Raw genomic sequence first — 19,513 nt, 5'->3', positions numbered from 1 at the left:
AGCCACCAGGGGGCGATCGAGATGTTTTGGCTTCACTTTTGGGGAGCTGTCATGTCGTCCATCTTTGTATATAATTCACACTCACAATTCTGTAAAAAAAGTACAAACAAAGGTGGTGCTTTATCTAAAGAAATCCATTGTACATACATTTATAATAGTAAAACTAACATTTGATAAAATAATGGTTATGCATTGGGGGTGTCTCAATGGTTACAGTCATCGTGTAAAATCGAAGGAGAGTTATCCTCCTACGTTGTGCGTCAGTGTCTGGTGTTCCTTGGAATGTTGCCAACTCTTTCCACCGTTTCTACCTCCCCAATGTCGATGTACACTCCACACCCCAGCTGCTATATACTGTAATAGTCCCCGGCCCCCTGGTGTTGTTGCCGGGGCCCCGCTCTAACAAACATCTGTAATGAGAGTGGGGGCGTCGGGCAGAGAAACACAGACCTTCCCACAGGACTCTTCTCTAATTAATGAACCCGGCCCTGGGCAAATAGCAGAGCAGGATGATGCTGACTCACAGAGCTGGGGCCAGACATGACTGGCATGACAATAGTGCACTCACAATCTGGCACATCGTAGGTAGTTGTCAGCGACAGCACACACACACAGGAGGGAAGGAGATCAGAGAGAGAGAGAGAGAGAGAGAGAGTTTTTAGCAAAGTGCAAAAGCTGCCAGATGTACCGTAAATGTAGCAAAGAAGATTCAAGTAAAAATCCGGCTTCTGCAAAAGCTGCAAAAGCTGGAAATTCAACTGACCACATGAAAGTCAGACTTTAACTGCTCTACTACTCAGCTCTTTCTTTAGGATTTCCCAGCAGCCGTGTATTGAATCTATAAAATGCTTCCGCCCCAGCCAGAAGCTGCTCTTGGTAACAGATGAAGGCAGGAATCCAGGCAGACATTCAGTTTAGGACCTTGATAAAGAATAGGAATGCATTGCATACACAGTATAGGTATGTATGTACTAGAGCGTGAATGTCATTTGTTGCTAACGCACCACTGACATCCCAAAGAACACTAGCTGCAGGTGAATAACCAAACAGAGACGCTACAGGGAAACCCATAAAGGGTGGAAGAAAGAGTACAGATGGATGTTGGAAATCAGGATTAGGAGGAATATGTCGGCGGCATAGGAAATCTCCCAGATGGGCAGGATTTCAGAGTGGAAGAGGTCTACATGTGGCAAGCCTTGGCTCAGATCTGTGTGTGCGTATGCCTAATAGAATCTTTGTCACTGGGTCACTATGGCCAGATGTTTGGCAGGCTTAGCTACTGGCTCTTCATCAGTAAGACAAGCCAGGATGAAAGGCAATAAGTGTTTTTTTTTTTTTTTAAAGGAACAATGTAACATTTCGAGGGATCTATTTGCAGAAATGGAATATAACGTTACCTGAAGGCCACCGTATTTCTCCGACACGCTTGTGAAACTGCGGTAACGTGAGCCGCGAAGTGCAAAACCGTGGTACCGCCAGCCGCTGTCTCATTCCGTTGCTTCTAAAGTTGTGTTATTACGGTAAAGATGGATGTTACCGCGGTCTCGGAAAGGGAGGAGTGAGCGGATGGCTACTCAGTTGGTTGCAATCTGCAACCACACCACTAGATGCCACCAAATCCTACACACTGTACCTTTAAGTTAGTCACCACAAATGGAAAAATAAGCTTGAGTGATAATAATTGCTGTATGTAAATGGAATTTATGTAAAAAATGGCATTATGTGTAAAACTGGCATTATTGTACGGCACAATGCTGCAATCTGGTTAGATTTGAGTTCACTTAATGAAAAACATTTAAATGTGCCTCTGTTGTGTCAAAGCATAGCTTAAGGAACATGACTTCACAAATAAGCATATAAAGTTGGGAAGCTGTAGCGTAAAGTAGGGCTGCAACTAAAGATTATTTTAATTGTCGCTTAATCCTACAATTATTTTCTCAATTAATCGATTAGTTGTTCGGTCTATAAAATTTGAGAAAATGGTGAAAAATGACGATCAGTGTTTCCCTAAGCCCAAGATGACGTTTTAAATGTCTTTTTTTGTCCACAACTCAAAGATATTCAGTTTACTGTCATAGAGGAGTAAAAAAAAACAACGATTAATCGATTATCAAAATAGTCGATTAATTTATTGTTGACAACTAATCGATTAATCGTAGCAGGTCTATTGTAAAGTGTTTAGGAATTATGTTCCACTTCCTTTTTAGACATTTTGGCCATTATGGATTTTCAAAACTAGCTGTGTGGTAGGAAATCTATGTCTGCTTTTGATGTTATTGAAATAAGCTTTAAGCTACTCTAGGAGGAGTAAGTCAGCCTGGGAGCCCTGACAGCAAAGGCACTGTCACTTTCAGTCTTGAGCCTGCGGGACAATCAAAAAGTCATCCTCAATCAACTGAAACATTAAGATTTTTTTTTTGTTATATATAGTGCATGACTTGAATCCCTGTTGGAAACTCATCTATTATAGCAATCCTGTCCTCTCTGTCTCTCTCAGGTCAATATGCTCATCGGAATCGTGGTGTTCAACAAGCTCATGTCTCGAGACGGCATCTCAGACAAGTCTAAAAAGCAGCGAGCGGGGTAAGTTAACTTCCTCTGCACCTCACACGCACACAACTACGCACAAAAGACACCAACACACACCACTTACTCATCCATCCGCACAATTCTTGTTGGGAAAGCGACTACAAATTTGCTGCGTTAAATGAATCTCACTCTCTGGCAGACGCCAACTCAGGGAGACAACATTTTCGTGGCAGCTAACTGCTTACAAGGGTCTCTGAACACACATCTACTTGTGCACCTGTGCCTTCCCGTAAAAAGAATTAAAAAAAAATACGGTCCAATTTGGCAACAAAATGACAAGACATCTGCTATGTTCTGTTGCTCTGTGAAATCCATCAGCGTTTCACAATCGCTTTCACGTCCCGGTATTATGTGATATAGATGGCGGATATGAAAATCAATAGCAGATGGAAGCCTAATTTTATACGGTAAACACCAGGATTATGTGGGTGAAATCGTATGCACTATTGAAATCCTTTCAGACATGCACACACATAAGACATGCATGCATATGCATCCATCTACAATATTACTTCCATTAAAGCAGTCGGCGGCTCTTCATCATCTTCGCTAATCCTATGAGTGGAGATCTCCGCAGCTCTCGGCAGCCAAATCCATGTTTTCATTTCCATACCTATTGATTCCATTGTTTTTCTCTGTTTTTCTCTCTCTCATTACATTTCCTCCAATGTCTGTCTCTCGCACAAATTGAAATTGATAATTTGTGCATAGCTGTAAGGGTTAATATTACAGATTGGCTCTCCGGGGGGTTGATTAGCTTTGGTTTGCGTTTGATGCAACTGAGATTAAAGCGGTTGATGTGTACAAACACCACCTACACACACACACACACAAACAGATGCTTTGTTACAAGCAAAGTCCTCCTTGGTGTTATTCCCTCTCAGATTTCTCAGAAGTGTGTGTGTGTGTTGAGAAGCGCACACACACACACATATCTAAGCACTCCCGCACACAGTAGTCGCTCGTGTCGCTAACAGGACAGGCTGTCATTAGCGTAATGTATTTCCTTATGAAGCCGTGGGGATGTGGCTGGCACTAAGGCAATGAGCTGTGATGGGACGCTAATGTAGCATAGCCCGAGCATGGCCCCATCATTCTCCACTTGCGGTATACAGTATATACACATATTCACGAGCACACACACTGTTTCTCTCCATTTGAGTAGTCAACTGTAAGTAAACAGCCTTTTTTCTTCCTTTTGCAACCCTGATAAAGCTCCACCGTGCACAGCCCTTGCAATACACCGGCAGCGGAATGAGATCGTTGGTGTATTTCCTGTCTGTCTCACTGTAAATCTGTTAATCTCACACTATTCTGCTGTAACATTGCAAATGTCCGTCTCTCACTTTTTCTCTCCACTTTGCTCTGAATCAATCTTTTGTATTCTGACTGTTATTCATTGCTGCTACTTTTTTTAAGATCTGTTTTTAATTTGCCTTTCTTTCTTTTCTCCCCCTTCCATCCCTTTTTTCTTTTTTCCCTCTCCCTCTCTTTGTTGTGTCCACTTTTTCTCCTTTTCTTTTTGGTTATTTTTTTGCAACTGCACCTTCACCTGTTGCCATTACTGGAACTTGTGTTTCCACATATCCTCCCCCCCACTCCCTCTTCTCCTCCCCACATGGTTGTGTGTGTGTGTGTGTGTGTGTGTTTGTGTGCGCACATGTCCTGAAGTGTCCCAGCGGAGGCGCGTAGCCGACTGCTCCTGAAATGCTCCAAGTGTGGCGTGATCTCGAGCACCGCTCTGTCCAGCTCGACTGCCAGCAGCGCCATGTTAGTCCATCTTCATCTTTCTATTTTTTTCTTTCTCTCTCTCGCCATTCCTCTCTCTCTGTCTCTGTCTCTTACACTCCATCGTCCTCTCTCTCTCTCTCTCTCTTTCTCTCTCTCTCCTCCATCCTTTTAATCTCTGGCTGTCGGTAATGATGCAGGATGACATTCAGACTTGTCTGGCTGAAAAAAACAAACTAATGAAAGGAAGAAAAAAAAAACAGCATTGCAAGCCGCCACTGTTTAATGAGAGCGTGTTTTGATCCAAAGTGGATTTTCCTGCAGGTCGTGCAGAGCAAACCTGACCTATGTCAGACAGTGTTTGTGAATCATTTTTAGAGTTTGTTTTAACTTGTTTATTGTGCCGTATTGCAGCGGCTTAACGCATCAAGGCAGTACAATGTCAGGAATAATGCAAACTGTGTTGCATTATAAACTTACTTCTCTCTGGCTCTCATTATATTCTTCTTATGTGGTTCCACTACCTTTAAACTGATGGTCACAGTAAACACATTATATCTCAGAAGGAGTTAAGTATTTGAATGAGGAAAAACTGGCTAACGTACCAACAACATTATATATATACTGGAGCCGCAAGTGTTTCAATCTTTCACTTTAGAGCATCTTTTAGAATTGCACCCAATCCGACTGTTATCAGGCCATTAAATAGCCATTATCGGTCACTATGAGCACCATAGATGTGGATCATTAGGGGCTTACTATGCCTACTAGGTTGTAAAAGTGAGAGCGAAAATGAAAAGCAACACATTTTAAAACTGAATGAAACGTTACTATTGTACACAAACAAAAAAGCATCTTTAGGTTTAGGCATCAAAACCACTTAGTTAGGTTTGGGTAACAGATTGTGTTTTGGCTTAACTACGTTTCAAAAGTTAAAGTGAAACACTTGTGAACACAAAGACTAAGGAGGCTGTAGCTCAGTTGGTAGAGTGCCTGCATGTCAAAGTGTCCTTGAGCGAGACACTGAACCCCAAGTTGCTCCCCGGGCGCTTAGATATAAAACAGTAGATGTGCCATTTCCAGGATGGAACCATATGGCGGTCATCTTACCTGGGTCCAGTTTTAAACATGCTGTAATTGGAATCTATGGTGAAAGAGGCTTATGTTTTTAACGCGTTAACGCAATCGATCTTTCAGAGGTTGTAGTGGGCTCGATTTCCACTCCAGTCTTTTCAAAACAAAGTTACGTAGTTTAGGCAACAATACTACTTAGTTAGGTTTAGGAAAAGATTGCGATTTGGGTTGAAATAACACCGGAAGTGGCAAAACTGAACGTTACTTAACGCGATATTAACACATTAACACAAATTTGTTTTAACGCCACTAATTTCTTTAACGCATTCACGTAACTTGCATTTTTTACGTTGTAGCGGGCTCAGTTTTAAAGCTTTCATATGAAACTAGACTACTCCATTTCATTTTCTGAATCTATGATCTCTGATATGAAGTGGAAGGCCCCCTGAACCAGTGTGGTGTGTCTAAACTGTGAAAGTATCAAAACTAGGGCTGTCAAAGTTAACGCAATAATAAGGCGTTAATGCAAATTGGTTTTAACGCCACTAATTTCTTTAACTCATTAATGCAACTTGTGATTTTTAAGGTTGTGGCAGGCTCAGTTTTAAAGCTAGAGTAAAGATACTGGCATCATATGAAACTACAAAACCTAAGGAATCCATTGGTATCAACCAGGTCATACTAGCTTGTCGCGAAGGAGGCTATATAATGCTCCAAAGTAAATGCTACATTTTTGCGGGGAAAAACTGTCATGGCCATTTTCAAAGGGGTCCCTTGACCTCTGACCTCAAGATATGTGAATGAAAATGGGTTCTATGGGTACCCACGAGTCTCCCCTTTACAGACATGCCCACTTTATGATAATCACATGCAGTTTTGGGGCAAGTCATAGTCAAGTCAGAACACTGACACACTGACAGCTGTTGTTGCCTGTTGGGCTTGAGTTTGCCATGTCATGAGTTGAGCATATGTTTATGCTATGCAGTACCTGTGAGGGTTTCTGGACAATATTTGTCATTGTTTTGTGATTGTTAATTGATTTCCAGTAATAAATATATACATACATTTGCATTAAGCAAGCATATTTGTCCACTCCCATGTTGATAAGAGTATTAAATACTTGACAAGTCTCCCTTTAAGGTACATTTTGAACAGATAAAAGCCCTCCATACATACAAAGTGCCCATTATCCAAACTATGCAGCGACAAAAGCCTCTGATATACACTGTGCTGCTATAAGAGATCATTCAGGATTCAAAAGAAAGTGAAATCACATTAAGCATCACGGTGAAAACGGATTGAAGAGAGCGAGGTAGATGTATGGCAGTTATATGTCTTTCCCACTCTCTATATACTACTCTTTGAACTCTCACAGTCACCCTGCCAGCATCTCTTCTTGAGTGTTGACATGTTAAAAGGTGCCATTATAGTGTAACAAGAAAGAGAAGAGCTGATTTATTTTTTCTTCTTCTATTTTTGCCCTCTTAGTACGAGGTTCGTCGTCATGGTTTCATTCTCAGAGCAGTTAATGAAAGACCCTCCTCCACTCCTGCAAACAATCCTGTGCATATTTAACTCTGTCCTTGTGCAAATCTTTCACTATGGCTTTGTGTTTACTTTGGAAGAGCGCTCTGTTTAAAGCGGGAACTCTGCCCTTAGTTGTGTTGTTGCATGATTAGACGCTAATGGGATGAGATTGCCTATTTGCAGTAACAAGTTTGTATCAGTTTCTTGTTGTCGCTGGGAAAACACAGGGCCGTTATTGGCTTTCTTTCACACAGCTTTGCTTATCTCAGATCCACCTGCATCTTTGCTGAATACACATAGTCTATTATATGGTCATTTATAGTCACATTACTGCACTTCTTCTTGCTGCTTGCAGTATACTATTTGGTTGGAAGGTCCTTCAGATAATCTGCTTAAAACCGTAATCAGACCGTCTGTGCTGTGTAATATCTGTATTACTGAAATTCGAACACAAGAGTTCAGCTTAAATGTTTCTGGTATTACACACTCCTTCATTATTATATAGTAAGCTTGGTCTGTTAATACCTAAGTCTCTTGATAAAGCTTTAAAGGCTATTACTTGGGAATTTATTTCTGGAAAGAAATAACCCACCATTGGAAAATTGAGACAAAAAGAGCTTTCCCCATATTTCTTTCCTCCCAAATGACTTTGTAGCACCATGAAATATAACAGCTCATTAAAAAACACTTATTATGTATGATGAGGTACACTTAAAGTATTAGAGGGTGTCTTTTTTCACTTACAGTGAAAATGATGTTACCGTTGCTGTACTGAACTGTACTGTATGGTTAAAAACCACAGTCAACAACAGCTGGAAACTTTACACATTAACACGAGGACGGCACAGCTTTGGCTTTATTGCTCTGTTTTCTCTTTTATTCGTTGCCCGTTGGACGTGCACCTGTAAAGGGGCGTGCATATTTGTCAGCGCAGCTAGACGGAGCTGTCCGTCTGTCAGACTGGTGGTTATAAAACCAGGAATATGTGCGCAAACAGCATGAACATTTTAAATTGGTGTCTGACTCCATAGAGTTACAGATGCACACACACACACACACACACACACACTCGCTACTCGGTAGCCCCGGTGTCAGTACTCGTCAATGGCCTGTCTTCCCACTCCCTCTTGGCCCTCTGCCTAACGTCTCACAGTCCACCAGCATGACACTTTTACGTGCGCATCAGCCATGTAATTGTGAGCAATTGTCAGTCTCATAACTACATGTATCTACGTGATTACACATCATCTTCCACTTCTCAGTCGGAATATTAAGTGCGATGCAAACCTCAGTGTGCCAATCAGCTACAAATTGCCCACCACTGAACCTATCACTGATCTGTGTGAGTGAGTTTGTGAGTGTGGTAGGGATGTCATGAGAACTGATACTTCGGTACCAAGTCGATGCCGAAATTAGGAAAGCGTGATTGGACTCGTTTTTCTACAGTACTGCAGGTACTGTAGGTACCATCAGGGCTCGAGATTACGGCGTCCCGGGGACAATAGAAAATGTGTTTGGGACGCAGTAAACTCGCCATCGACGCATCCAGGGGACACACACTGGAACGGAACCAGCAAACTGGGGAAACTCTTGCAAGATTGTTAAGGTTAGGATAGGTAGTCGGGCAGCGAGTCCCGCAAGAGTTTTTGTAAGTTTTTGCAGATCAGATTCTATTTTGCAATTTGCGGGCTCCCTTCTAGACATGATAACGTTACATTATGAACAACAAATCTGCGTAGAAATCGGCGAGAGCTACTTATCATTAGCTGTTAGCTCCGTGCAAGACTGTGCTGCTTACCGATTGCTAACAGCTAACATTACCTATAGCTCTCGTCCTGCCGATTTCAACACGAGAGGTGACATTATGATGCGTTCATGCTCTATTCAGTAAAAATGAGTATTGGTTGAAAGTAAATTATAACGTTAATCATGTGTTCAAATGTAATCTTGTAAAATTTAGTTTTTTTTGGTGAAAATCCTTCAATAAATCAGTTGTTTGAAGATGTTAAGATGTTTTCACAGCAATAGAGAATAGAGAGGGAATTATGACCTGTTTAACTTCATAACAAAAAACAGTATGCAAATGGTAATAAAGAGGTATATGTTGAAGTACATGGGATTTATTGTTTTACTTTTGTTTTTTACCCTTGTATCAATTGAGAATCATGGAATTTCACTGGTATCGACTACTAAATTTGTGGTATCGTGACATCCCTAGTGTGTGGGTGAGAAATGGAGTTATGTGACTTACCAAAGCCGGTCTGGTTTGAGACTGAACCCCTTGTTATTTCTCCTTCTCTCCCCTCCTCTTACCTCTCTGTGTCTGCATCGCTTTCTCTTTCTCTGACAGGGCGTCTCTGTGGAGCTCCTGCGTGGTTCTACCCCTGTTAGCATTAACCTGGATGTCAGCGGTGCTGGCCATAACCGACCGGCGCTCCACGCTCTTCCAGGTGATGTATCTCAGCAACACTAGCACGACGCTCACATACTGTAACTCACACTCATATGCCGCTGGTGATGCATCATGGAAAAGCAGCTTCAAAACGGTGCCAAAAAGTGCAGCTCTGATGTGAAATGTGTCTTCTGTAAAGTTCAGGGAGCCTCAATTCTTGACATTTTTATCACATTTAGCCATGAAGACGGAAAGGTTAAACCTGATTGATACCATGTGTAAATAGAGAATAGGCCAAAGAAAAAATAGGATCAACCTAAAATCCCTCCACTGTGTCAGTATCATGAGCAGAGACACAGACTATGAATGAAAGTATGAATGGCTGTGATGATTTATTATGAATAAACATGACTCGGCTGACTCATTTCATTCCCATATCGGTGTTTCTCTAATGATTACTGAGTCATTTCCCTACAGTGTTACAGTAACACAGAATAGGATAATACGGTGGTTTGTAAAGTGGGCGCCGCAAGCGTGACACAAGATTTATTTCTTCTTTCAACTTTTCACCACATCATAAAACAAGGCGACATTTACATTAACTACATTTTTATATTCTGTTTTCAACTGTATAACAGAAAAAAAGGCATAAAAATCACCATATTAAGATTTTAAATGCTTTACTTTGCAATTATGCCACAGCTGAGAATGGTAATGACAGCTCAGGGATGCTGGTTGTCATGGTAACACAACACACTTTCCTGCTTGCGAGTTTTCCAGGTGCAAAGAAAGTCAGAAATAGCAACTGTCAGAGCCGTGATGGAGAGATTTGTCACTCTAAACTGCTCAAAGAAAATGCTATATATCTCAGCCCTCTGTCACTGGTTTCCAACCTGGGGGTCCCGACCCCCATTAGGGGTCACTAAAGCTTCACGGGCGGGTTGCGAGACCATCTTGATTTTAATGGGTGTAAGACAACTTTTTTAAAAATATGCAGTTGGCCTATACCTCAGCATTTCCTTAAATTATGTGTAGAAAAAGTAAATGCTACATTTTTGCGGGGAAAAACTGTCATGGCCATTTTCAAAGGGGTCCCTTGACCTCTGACCTCAAGATATGTGAATGAAAATGGGTTCTATGGGTACCCACGAGTCTCCCCTTTAAAGAGATGCCCACTTTATGATAATCACATGCAGTTTGGGTCAAGTCATAGTCAAGTCAGCACACTGACACACTGACAGCTGTTGTTGCCTGTTGGGCTGCAGTTTGCCATGTTATGATTTGAGCATATTTTTAATGCTAAATGCAGTACCTGTGAGGGTTTCTGGACAATATTTGTCATTGTTTTGTGTTGTTAATTAATTTCCAATAATAAATATATACATACATTTGCATTAAGCAAGCATATTTGCCCACTCTTATGTTGATAAGAGTATTAAATACTTGACAAATTTCCATTTAAGGTACATTTTGAACAGATAAGAAATGTGCGATTATTTTGCAGTTAATCTCGATTATCTTTGGACAATCATGTGATTAATCGCGATTAATTATTTGAATCGATCGACAGCCCTAATATTAAATAAAAAAAATCTCACAAGATAAGGGCACGGTGAAGACCTGAACACAAGCTATATTCACAGAGTCTTCCCTCTCTGCTAAACAGCTTTGTTCTGCATTAGAAAATGATGCAGTTAAAACAACCAAAGAGCGGATAGAATAACAGCCAAGCGTCAAGGAGGAGAAAACACTGAATTTATGAGAAAAAAGAAGCCTATTAAGTAGGTATGATTGTTAAAATATAAAAAAAATCATAATACATACATGCATAAAAAATTCCAAAAGATAACAGGAAAACCATCTCTGATACAATATTCGCCAAAAATAATCTGCTCAAAAGTCATCTAAATTGGTCGTTTTACACAAACTTCCTGCAGTTATTGTGTTCATTATTTGGGTTAACTATCAGTTTATCAGTTGTTCTGTGCTGTTATTGTTATGCATTGAATATAATTTAAAATATCCATGAAATATGTCACTTAGTCAGGGGTCGTCAGTTTACTCAATAATAGAAAAAGGATCCATTAAATAAAAAGGTTGGGAACCACTGCTCCATATATAATGTATGCAGCCGCAAGCTTACAGCTTTTGGTGGTGAGGAGATGTTCCCACATAAGAATGCCTCTTCAGGGAAAGACTGTCAAATACAGAAATGATGCAAAATATTGTTATAAGTTCATATAGATCCTGTGTGACTTATGGTATGTGTTTTTTCGGTTGGAGTGCATATGGAGGGAAAACAAAAATTACTATAAAGGGTTGCCATGGTTTTAAGGTTTGGGAACCAATAATTCACAATCAAATGTTTCTTGTTTTCTCCTCCAGGTCCTCTTTGCCGTCTTCGACTCCGTACAAGGTTTTGTCATCATCACCGTCCACTGTGCGATGCGCCGAGAGGTGAGTCCCCTTCCCTCCTTCTGCTGAGCAGCTGTGTTTGGATCCCAAACATGTCGAGTTCATACATTTATAATTCAGCACCACAGTGACCTCGCCGACATCCGCTCCCTTTTCGACAGGTGGGATCCGTGTTCGCAAATGTCACGTTAGTTTCCGGGTCGGTCTGGAGTCACGGCAGAACACAGGCGAATCAGACATGAGAGGGATTAGCACGGTATTTATGTCCTATGTTGCGGCGCTTCTTCTCCATAATGCAGTGTGATAGAGCAGTATTGTCCGACTGATCCGAGGCTGCTTTAAGGAGCTTACTAAGATGCTGTATGGAATAAGACGATAAGTCCCTAACTAATACCCCCTAGTGCCTTTTTTGCCACAGGCTTTGCTGTGCCCTCCGGGATGCTCAATTTTAAACTCATTGTCCACATACATGTAGTCATGCCCTTGAGACAGACACTCACACACATTTTTCCACATTCTCATGATTGCACTCGCTGCAATTAATTGGTTTACAATGTTCTCCATAACAGTAGATTTGCTGCTGCTGTTACATGTACGCCACACACAACCTTTTCCTATATCCAAGAGATCATTATGATATTGAATGCACCGCATACTGTAAGTGAATTCTCAAATGCCTGGAATGCTTAGCTGCATTAAATCAATATCACAAAAGCAGCAGGGATCAGGGTACAGTAAATCCAGGAATTATTTATTGTAAATGTATGAAAATCCCCCCGCGTAAATCCTTCGTAGCTGCTGAACAACAGGCAGAGTGGCGTGGCATACCGGAGGGAGAGAGAGGGGGAGGAGGAGAAGAGAGGAAACAAATTGGGAGAATGAGGAAGCATTACGGTGCAAAACAAGAGAGATGGCAAGTACAAAGGGTGATGCAAAACTTGCCGGTGAGTGTTGCGCCACGTAGCCCCCCCCTTGATAGCGTAAGACGCTTGATGGGCTGCCACTAAGCACCTGATTGGACGACAGATTTCCCTCGTGAGCTGCTGCTCCCAGCTTTCAAACCGGAACCAACATGGCGGCTCGTTTGGAACTTTCTTCTCTTATATTATGAAAATAGTTCATCGAAATGTGTTTCTGAAAACATTTTGTGCAAGAAATAAGTTGCTGAATCTGTCTTCATTTTTGATCGGCAACGGTTAGTTCAAAAAATTCTAGGGAGTTTCCTGAGGCGCAAGTCGAGGGAGAGCGTTCGTCCAATCAGGTGCTTAGTGCCTTGTCCCTAGTGGTAGCCCATCAAGTGTCTAATGCAGGGAAGTGAGTCGATCCCTCGCATGTACCGTAAGGTGTGCGGCGTAGAATGAAAGGTTGGCGGCGGCACAGGTGGCCTGCTGAGATCAGTCGAGGAGAGGGCGAGCGAAAAGAACATGTGCGACGTAAGAGGTTTTGTGATTAGGAGGCAGCGGGAGAGGAGCGATGTGAAGGATAAGGCATATATACTTAGTTAAGGAAGTAGAGAGGAAGGGGAGGAAGACAAATTGCACGCAGTGATCTGTGGTGGGAAAAAAAAAAAATCAAGAGTGAAGCGGGGGATGATGGAAGGGGAGGAAGTAATGGAGAGGAGGGTGGAGAGAGAGGTATGGACACATGGAGGGGCTCTTCACTTTGAAGTCAGAATGAGCTGCATTGCCAACACACACTAACGGAGAACGGGGAACAAATGCCACCGAGGATGTGTATGGACATAAAGAGAAGAGATGGATGGAAGGAAACAATGGAGGCAATACCGTGGCGCATGCAGTATTAATCAGACACGGATTCTAATTCCAGTCCTCTCCATTTGTAGCAGCACGCGCACACTCACACACACACACAGCTGAGACCACCCAGGGAGAGCGAGAATGCTCTCAATTCACTCTTGCACCGCTTCTTACACGAGCGCTCTTGTTTCCAACCCGTAAGATTCTTATGGGATTTGACAGCGGCAACATTGAGAAATGATGTTTCTCCTCAGCAAGTAACCAGCGTATCTATAATACAGCGCCTGGTGTGAGAATCTCGGAGTTGGCTGGGAAACATAATGCACAGGGATCCATTTGATTGGAGCCGCGTTACAAGAGCTCAACCTTTTGACGGCGGGGCTGGTGTGTGTTTGCTTAGATGTGGGAGGATAAAGAAAAACAATATGACAGTGGAAAGGGCCCATGGGTTAGAACATCTATACGCAGCGCTGTTGGTTTTAATTTAGACCGGGCGCCACTGATCTCACAAGGCTCAAATAGGCCACTTTGAAGAACTGCTTTTGCGGTTCCTATACCAATCCACTGGCTGTTACATAAGCTGAGCTACTTTGCGAAGAATGCAGCTTTTTCCGTTTCCACGTAATTTAGTATTCACTGAACATCTGTCATCGCAGAAATAAAGAATATCAAATTGTCTGAGGGAGCGAGTTCCCATATTGCTCCAACATTTTGCCAAACTAACTTAAAAGTCCCTCCACTAACTTCTCTCCTTTGCATCCTCCCTTCCTCTCCTTCATCATTCTGTTCCCCTCCTACTTTTCCTCTCTATATTCATCCTTCCTCTCCCCTCCGTCCCTTATTCCACCCCTTCAGGTGCAGGACGCGGTGCGCTGTAGGATGGGGGGATGTAAAGACGACAGCGAAAACTCGCCAGACTCCTGCAAGAATGGACAGGTGCAGATCATGGTGAATAGCATTCCATTTCATCCCACATCGCAATCCATTAGCCTCGGACTGGCATTAACCAGGCTGGAGCTTTTCTTGAGGCTTCAGCTGCAAATAACAAGAAGCACGATCGCCATTATTGAAGCGCTCAATCTCATACCTGGCTTAACAGGAATTCTTTATTGTTTATGCATCTTCACATTTTATTTTTTCCAAAAATGTTCTTCTTATAGACGGGTTTCTTGTATACAAACATTACTGTGTGCGCGCGCATTCAGGGGGCAAAAAAACACTTTGGCAGCAGGTTGTAATCAACGAAGATTTTGCATTGTTTGCACATTCTTGTTGACTATACCAGACTCTTGCAGAGTCCGACTACAAGATACCGTTATCATATGATGTATTAGTATGAGATTTGATTAATGTTATCACCTGTTATGAAATGGGTAACGTTAGATCAGACATAAGAGTGATTTGACTTGATGGGATCAGCGTCTGTTTGATTGACGCTCGGTCGGAGTTCCAAGTTGCGCGAGCCCCTCTTGATGGACGCCGGCAGACACTTTTTCTTTAGCGATTCCCCAACAGGTTTAACGTTAATATAAAACTAGAGACATAGATTTTGGTCTTGTTATTAGTGCAACCAGTCACACAGCAGGTCTTTGTACGTTGGGCAGGTGAACATTAACATTAGACCCCTGATGGCTCTCTATTTAATAGTGTGTTGCTGGTTGCTAGCTAACGGTTAGCCCTCAGTCGGTAATGTAACGCCAAAAGTCAATACAATATTACTGATATGTCTGATTCAAATTTAAACGAACGTTAGCGGTTATCCCTCAATCAGAAACGTAACGCCAAAAGTCAATACAGTATTGCAGATACTGTATGTCCAATTCAAATTTAAACCCTTGTTAGCTAACGTCAGCTTCCGCGGCCGCTTGTTGTTGTGACCGAAGGGGGGAGGAGAAGCCCCGGTAGTCTACCGCACGTCTTCCCTTCAAAATGTAGCGTTACGGCATACCAGCGTGACAACAATTTAGAGCTGTGAACAAGTCTTGCATCACATTTAAGTTTTAAGGCATTGTTTCTAAATATATATAAATATTTGCTTAGAGTGTGGGTCCATCGCCCTGTTGGTGATCAGTTCATTTTTATCGATCTGTGGAGCATGACAGCTCGCCATGACCCCACCCGCTGTTTTGCTAGTGCTGTGTGACTAGAATGCTTTTGCCCATCAGGCCTGGATCCATAATCTACTTCTATTTTTTTAGCAAAGGCATTTGATCCCCTCGGAATATTAAACATTTTCAATCTTTTCTGCGGTCGGTGCTGTTTACTGCCCAACAACACCTTGTCATCTCAGACACTCAGACATCTCTGTGATGACGTTGTACAGAAACCCGTCTATAGAGCCATAACTGGACATGAAAAGTTGTCAACACATTTCTGTAACAATATCCTGCAAAAAATTAATAGCGATGCTTTTTTGACATTCTTGTTGTTACTTACTTCAAGATAAAAATGTGTATATTCCCCACAGCGTTTCATGTATTACCAAAAACTAACACTTCAGCACTTTTAATTACTTTGAAACTTCTTCCACTTTATTTGAAGAGCACAGAGCTTCCTGTGAAGTTATTGTTGTTCCCAAATGTGGTTAATAGTGTGATAAATCATATGGACTTGAACTGTCTCGCCAATGTCAGTACGGTCACAGTGCTACTACGGTATGAGAGCATGAACGACTCTCACAACGCTCTTCCCTTTATTTCTCCCTCAGACCTGTTTGCGGTAACGATTATGGCTTTCTGAACGCCCCTCTGAGGTTATCAAGATTAAACTTCGGAGCCATCATTCTGCTCGGGAAACCCATTATCACACGTTCTGTGTCGCTGTTTTCATAACCGAGAGGAACATTTACAGCGCTTATTTAATTTTTGGTTAAATGTATTGTTATTATACATGCAGCTCGTTGCTATGCCAACTATTGCTCTGTTCTGGGAGACAGCTGGTAAACCTTTTAAGTTTTCTCTAAATGTGTATGACTTTGAAGAGATCTTTAGACGGGACATATTGTATGAATACCCTTGAGAATATTAATTGTGATGGATAATTTGGTGAAGCTGCCACCAGTTAGGCAATATCACCATCATAATTACTCTCAGGTGTTCTCACAGGAAATCTCATTAGAACGTTAAACCCCCTGACATTTAGAGACATCATAAAGATGTAGAAGTGTAACTACACCTTCTTGTTAGAGTTGAATCAAAGGCGTCTTTAGAAAAAATCATTGAATTAGTTCATCTTTGATCAAAACTCTCCTCTAAAAAAAATCTGGTTTTATATCCTCCTGTAATATTTCAACTTTTATGTTTTCCATTCATTTGTTTTACACCATCAGAAGTGTGCGAATGTGAGCTACTGCGGGCAGCAGTGTGGCTCTCTGCGTTACGGCACATCCCCGTGCCTGTCTGGTTGCCACCCGCAGCAGTTCCCGCCAACGGGCCACCAAGCGTGCCAGCAAGGCTGTTACTACAGTCTGCCCCGCAGCGACCATAACCACGGGCTAGAGCACAGCCACGCCCTCGGCCACGCACATGATCATAACTCCATCCTGAACAACACCCACAACCATGCTCATAACCATAACCACGCTCACAACCACGTCGGCAGCCAACCAGTATGTCACCTGTAGAAAAGATACCTTATACGTTATGAATAGCAAAGCCCGTAGATGGAGAAAGGTGGAATCTGTAAAGCAATATTTTGTAAGAATAACAAATATTAAAGGAATGGTTTTGAGAAACGCTTCTTTTTCCAAGGGTTAGATGAGTAGATGTGTACCACTTTCATGCTTGTACGCTAAATATGAAGCTACAGCCAGCAGCTGTTTAGCTTAGCTCACCACAAAGTCTGGAAACGGCTCTTACGATCACTAATTTACATGTTATATCTTGTTTGTTTCATCTGCACAAAACAACAAAGTTTCTAAACGTCATATTGTGGTTTTAGCAACACATTCTCACTTCCAACTCGTCAAATACCGCCGCTTGGTCAGTGGCCCTCGGCATCAGAGACTGACGTACAAGGTACCCCTCTTGCGTTACTTTTTGACGGCTCTGTGGGCGGCGTGTCAATATACGCTTGTTACATTCATAGTGTCTTTTCTTTGTTTAGGCAACACAACCACTTAGGTAGGGTTAGGAAATGGTCGTGGTTGACGATAACTTCCCTGACTAGCGTCACGTGATTCATCGAACTGACGATACCAACGAGTCACATGACTAACAACTGACGTGACAAAATAAGTCAACGCTACTTTTAGTGTCCCACGTGACACAAACAGCAGTCTCCATGTTGAAAGTCCTGTGTTTGACTTTCACTTTTATGACTCTCACGCCGCTATTAATACTGCGTCACCTGCTCCGACCGTCGAATAACGGCAAGGTTGGGTTTACATTGGAATTAGTCGAAAGCCTGTTTTTTCACACACTGTCAGTAAAGGGTACTTTCATGCGTCGGTTTCGGATGCCGAGTTGTGCTGCCCAATCGGCGGTATTTGAGCTGAAAGTGAGACCAGGTTGGTTATACAGGCGATCATGTGCCGTACTATTTCTTGGCTAGGCACAGTTACTTTTCGAATTCTTGTCGTCAACGTTGGGGTTGCCACGACTTCAGAGGGTCACTGCTCCCGGTCAGGAAATACTCCCGCGCATAAACCCCCGTAAAACCACAATATATCCATTTTTACTCTTTGGTTTTTATTTGGATTAAACAAACAATATATAATGTGCTAATCAGTGAGGTGCTGGTAGGCATATTCTTTTTACCTTTGGCCAGAGCCAGGCTAGCTGTTTCCTCCTGTTTCTAGTCCTCATGCTAAGCTAAGCTAATCCGTTGCTGGTAACAGCTTCATATATAGCTTACACACATGAATGGTATCAATCTTTCTCATCTTACTCTGGGCAAGAAAGCAAATAAGCTTGTCAAACTCTTCCTTTAACCAAAAAAAAAGACATCATTGCATCAAATTAAGTTTTGTTTTGATTACATATTGCACCTTTAAATCTGAATAGGAATAGCTGTGATGTATAAATAGAAACTAGCACTTTAACTGTAGCAAGGTAAGCAGTCATTGTATTTATAGTGTGTCTTTGGGCATTTTTAATTCATTCAGGAGTTAATGGTTTCTTTTGCATTCATTTCAGTAGTAACCTCACTAAGATATATTGGGTGTTTACTCAACAATAGGACTCAACAATGGGACTGTGTTCCCTTGTGTTTTTACCAAAAGGTTGACGTTGATGACTCACTGTAGTTAACCTGCAAGGCTGTTGCAGAGAGTGTGTGTTAAGTTATGATAAAGATGATTTGTTTTTCTCAATTTGGATGGCAGAGTGAGACTGAGAGAAAGAGAGAGAGGTTCCTTTCATATCCTCATCCGGCCATTTAGTAGAGACCCATTTATGGCACTGCGGGTGATTTTCGTACTAAGAGCTTTTCCACTCCTCTGAGACCTTTACACATTCTCTCCTCGCTTTCAGTTTTTCATCCCCCCCCCCATCCTTTCCTCGTCTCTTTGCCTGTGTGGCGTGCCCAAACTGTCTAAAATCTGTAGTTTATTATCCAAACAAAGGCTTTTGTAAGTGAATCCCGCCGAGAACAGGAGGAGGCTCTATGGTGAGAAGAGGGAGGACCACAGCTGCATAGCAATGAGCTTCACTTTCACTGAAGTTTAGGAAACTTGAGTGGTGGCCATTTTGGAAACAGCACTTCTTCATTCAACCTACCGCCCTCTGGATTGGGGGAGTGTTTCTTTACCCCGAGGAGTAGTGCCACCCTGCTTTCCTCAAGCGAATTCTAGATCAAAGCAAATAAACATCCTATTTTGTTACCTTTATCTGCATAAAATCTGAATACTGAGTGCAGGTTTTTTGGCGGTCAGCGTGAATGAATCTTCAGAGCATTTGTATTCTTGCATTTCTTCCAGTCTAAGAAAAGCTCGTCTGGAAGACGGCAAAGTTTTGCTTCAACTGGCACAGCAGATAATAGTTTTGCTGCAGTGTAAATTTCTGTCCCCGTTTGCATTCCGACGATAGCGCGG

At 42.1% G+C, this 19,513-nt stretch overlaps 1 protein-coding gene across 7 annotated transcripts in view; it reads left to right on the top strand.

Moving 5' to 3' along the window:
• The window catches only part of adgrb2 (adhesion G protein-coupled receptor B2), a 318,655-nt gene that overhangs the window by 270,435 nt on the left and 28,707 nt on the right, over positions 1-19,513 (top strand). For 4 of the 7 annotated variants that reach the window (XM_074613905.1, XM_074613899.1, XM_074613906.1 and 1 more), the window contains 5 exons: positions 2,498-2,583; positions 4,261-4,359; positions 9,269-9,368; positions 11,696-11,767; positions 14,338-14,430. In XM_074613905.1, coding sequence (XP_074470006.1) covers positions 2,498-2,583; positions 4,261-4,359; positions 9,269-9,368; positions 11,696-11,767; positions 14,338-14,430 — 450 coding nt within the window. The remainder of the gene's footprint in view (positions 1-2,497; positions 2,584-4,260; positions 4,360-9,268; positions 9,369-11,695; positions 11,768-14,337; positions 14,431-19,513) is intronic. The other 3 variants (XM_074613901.1, XM_074613900.1, XM_074613904.1) reach the window with 1 other exon arrangement.

This window comes from Sebastes fasciatus, chromosome 17, assembly GCF_043250625.1.
Source record: "Sebastes fasciatus isolate fSebFas1 chromosome 17, fSebFas1.pri, whole genome shotgun sequence".
In the NCBI taxonomy this organism is placed as follows: domain Eukaryota; kingdom Metazoa; phylum Chordata; class Actinopteri; order Perciformes; family Sebastidae; genus Sebastes; species Sebastes fasciatus.
Note: the sequence above shows the minus strand (reverse complement) of the source record. Positions and strands in the feature narration are given on the sequence as shown.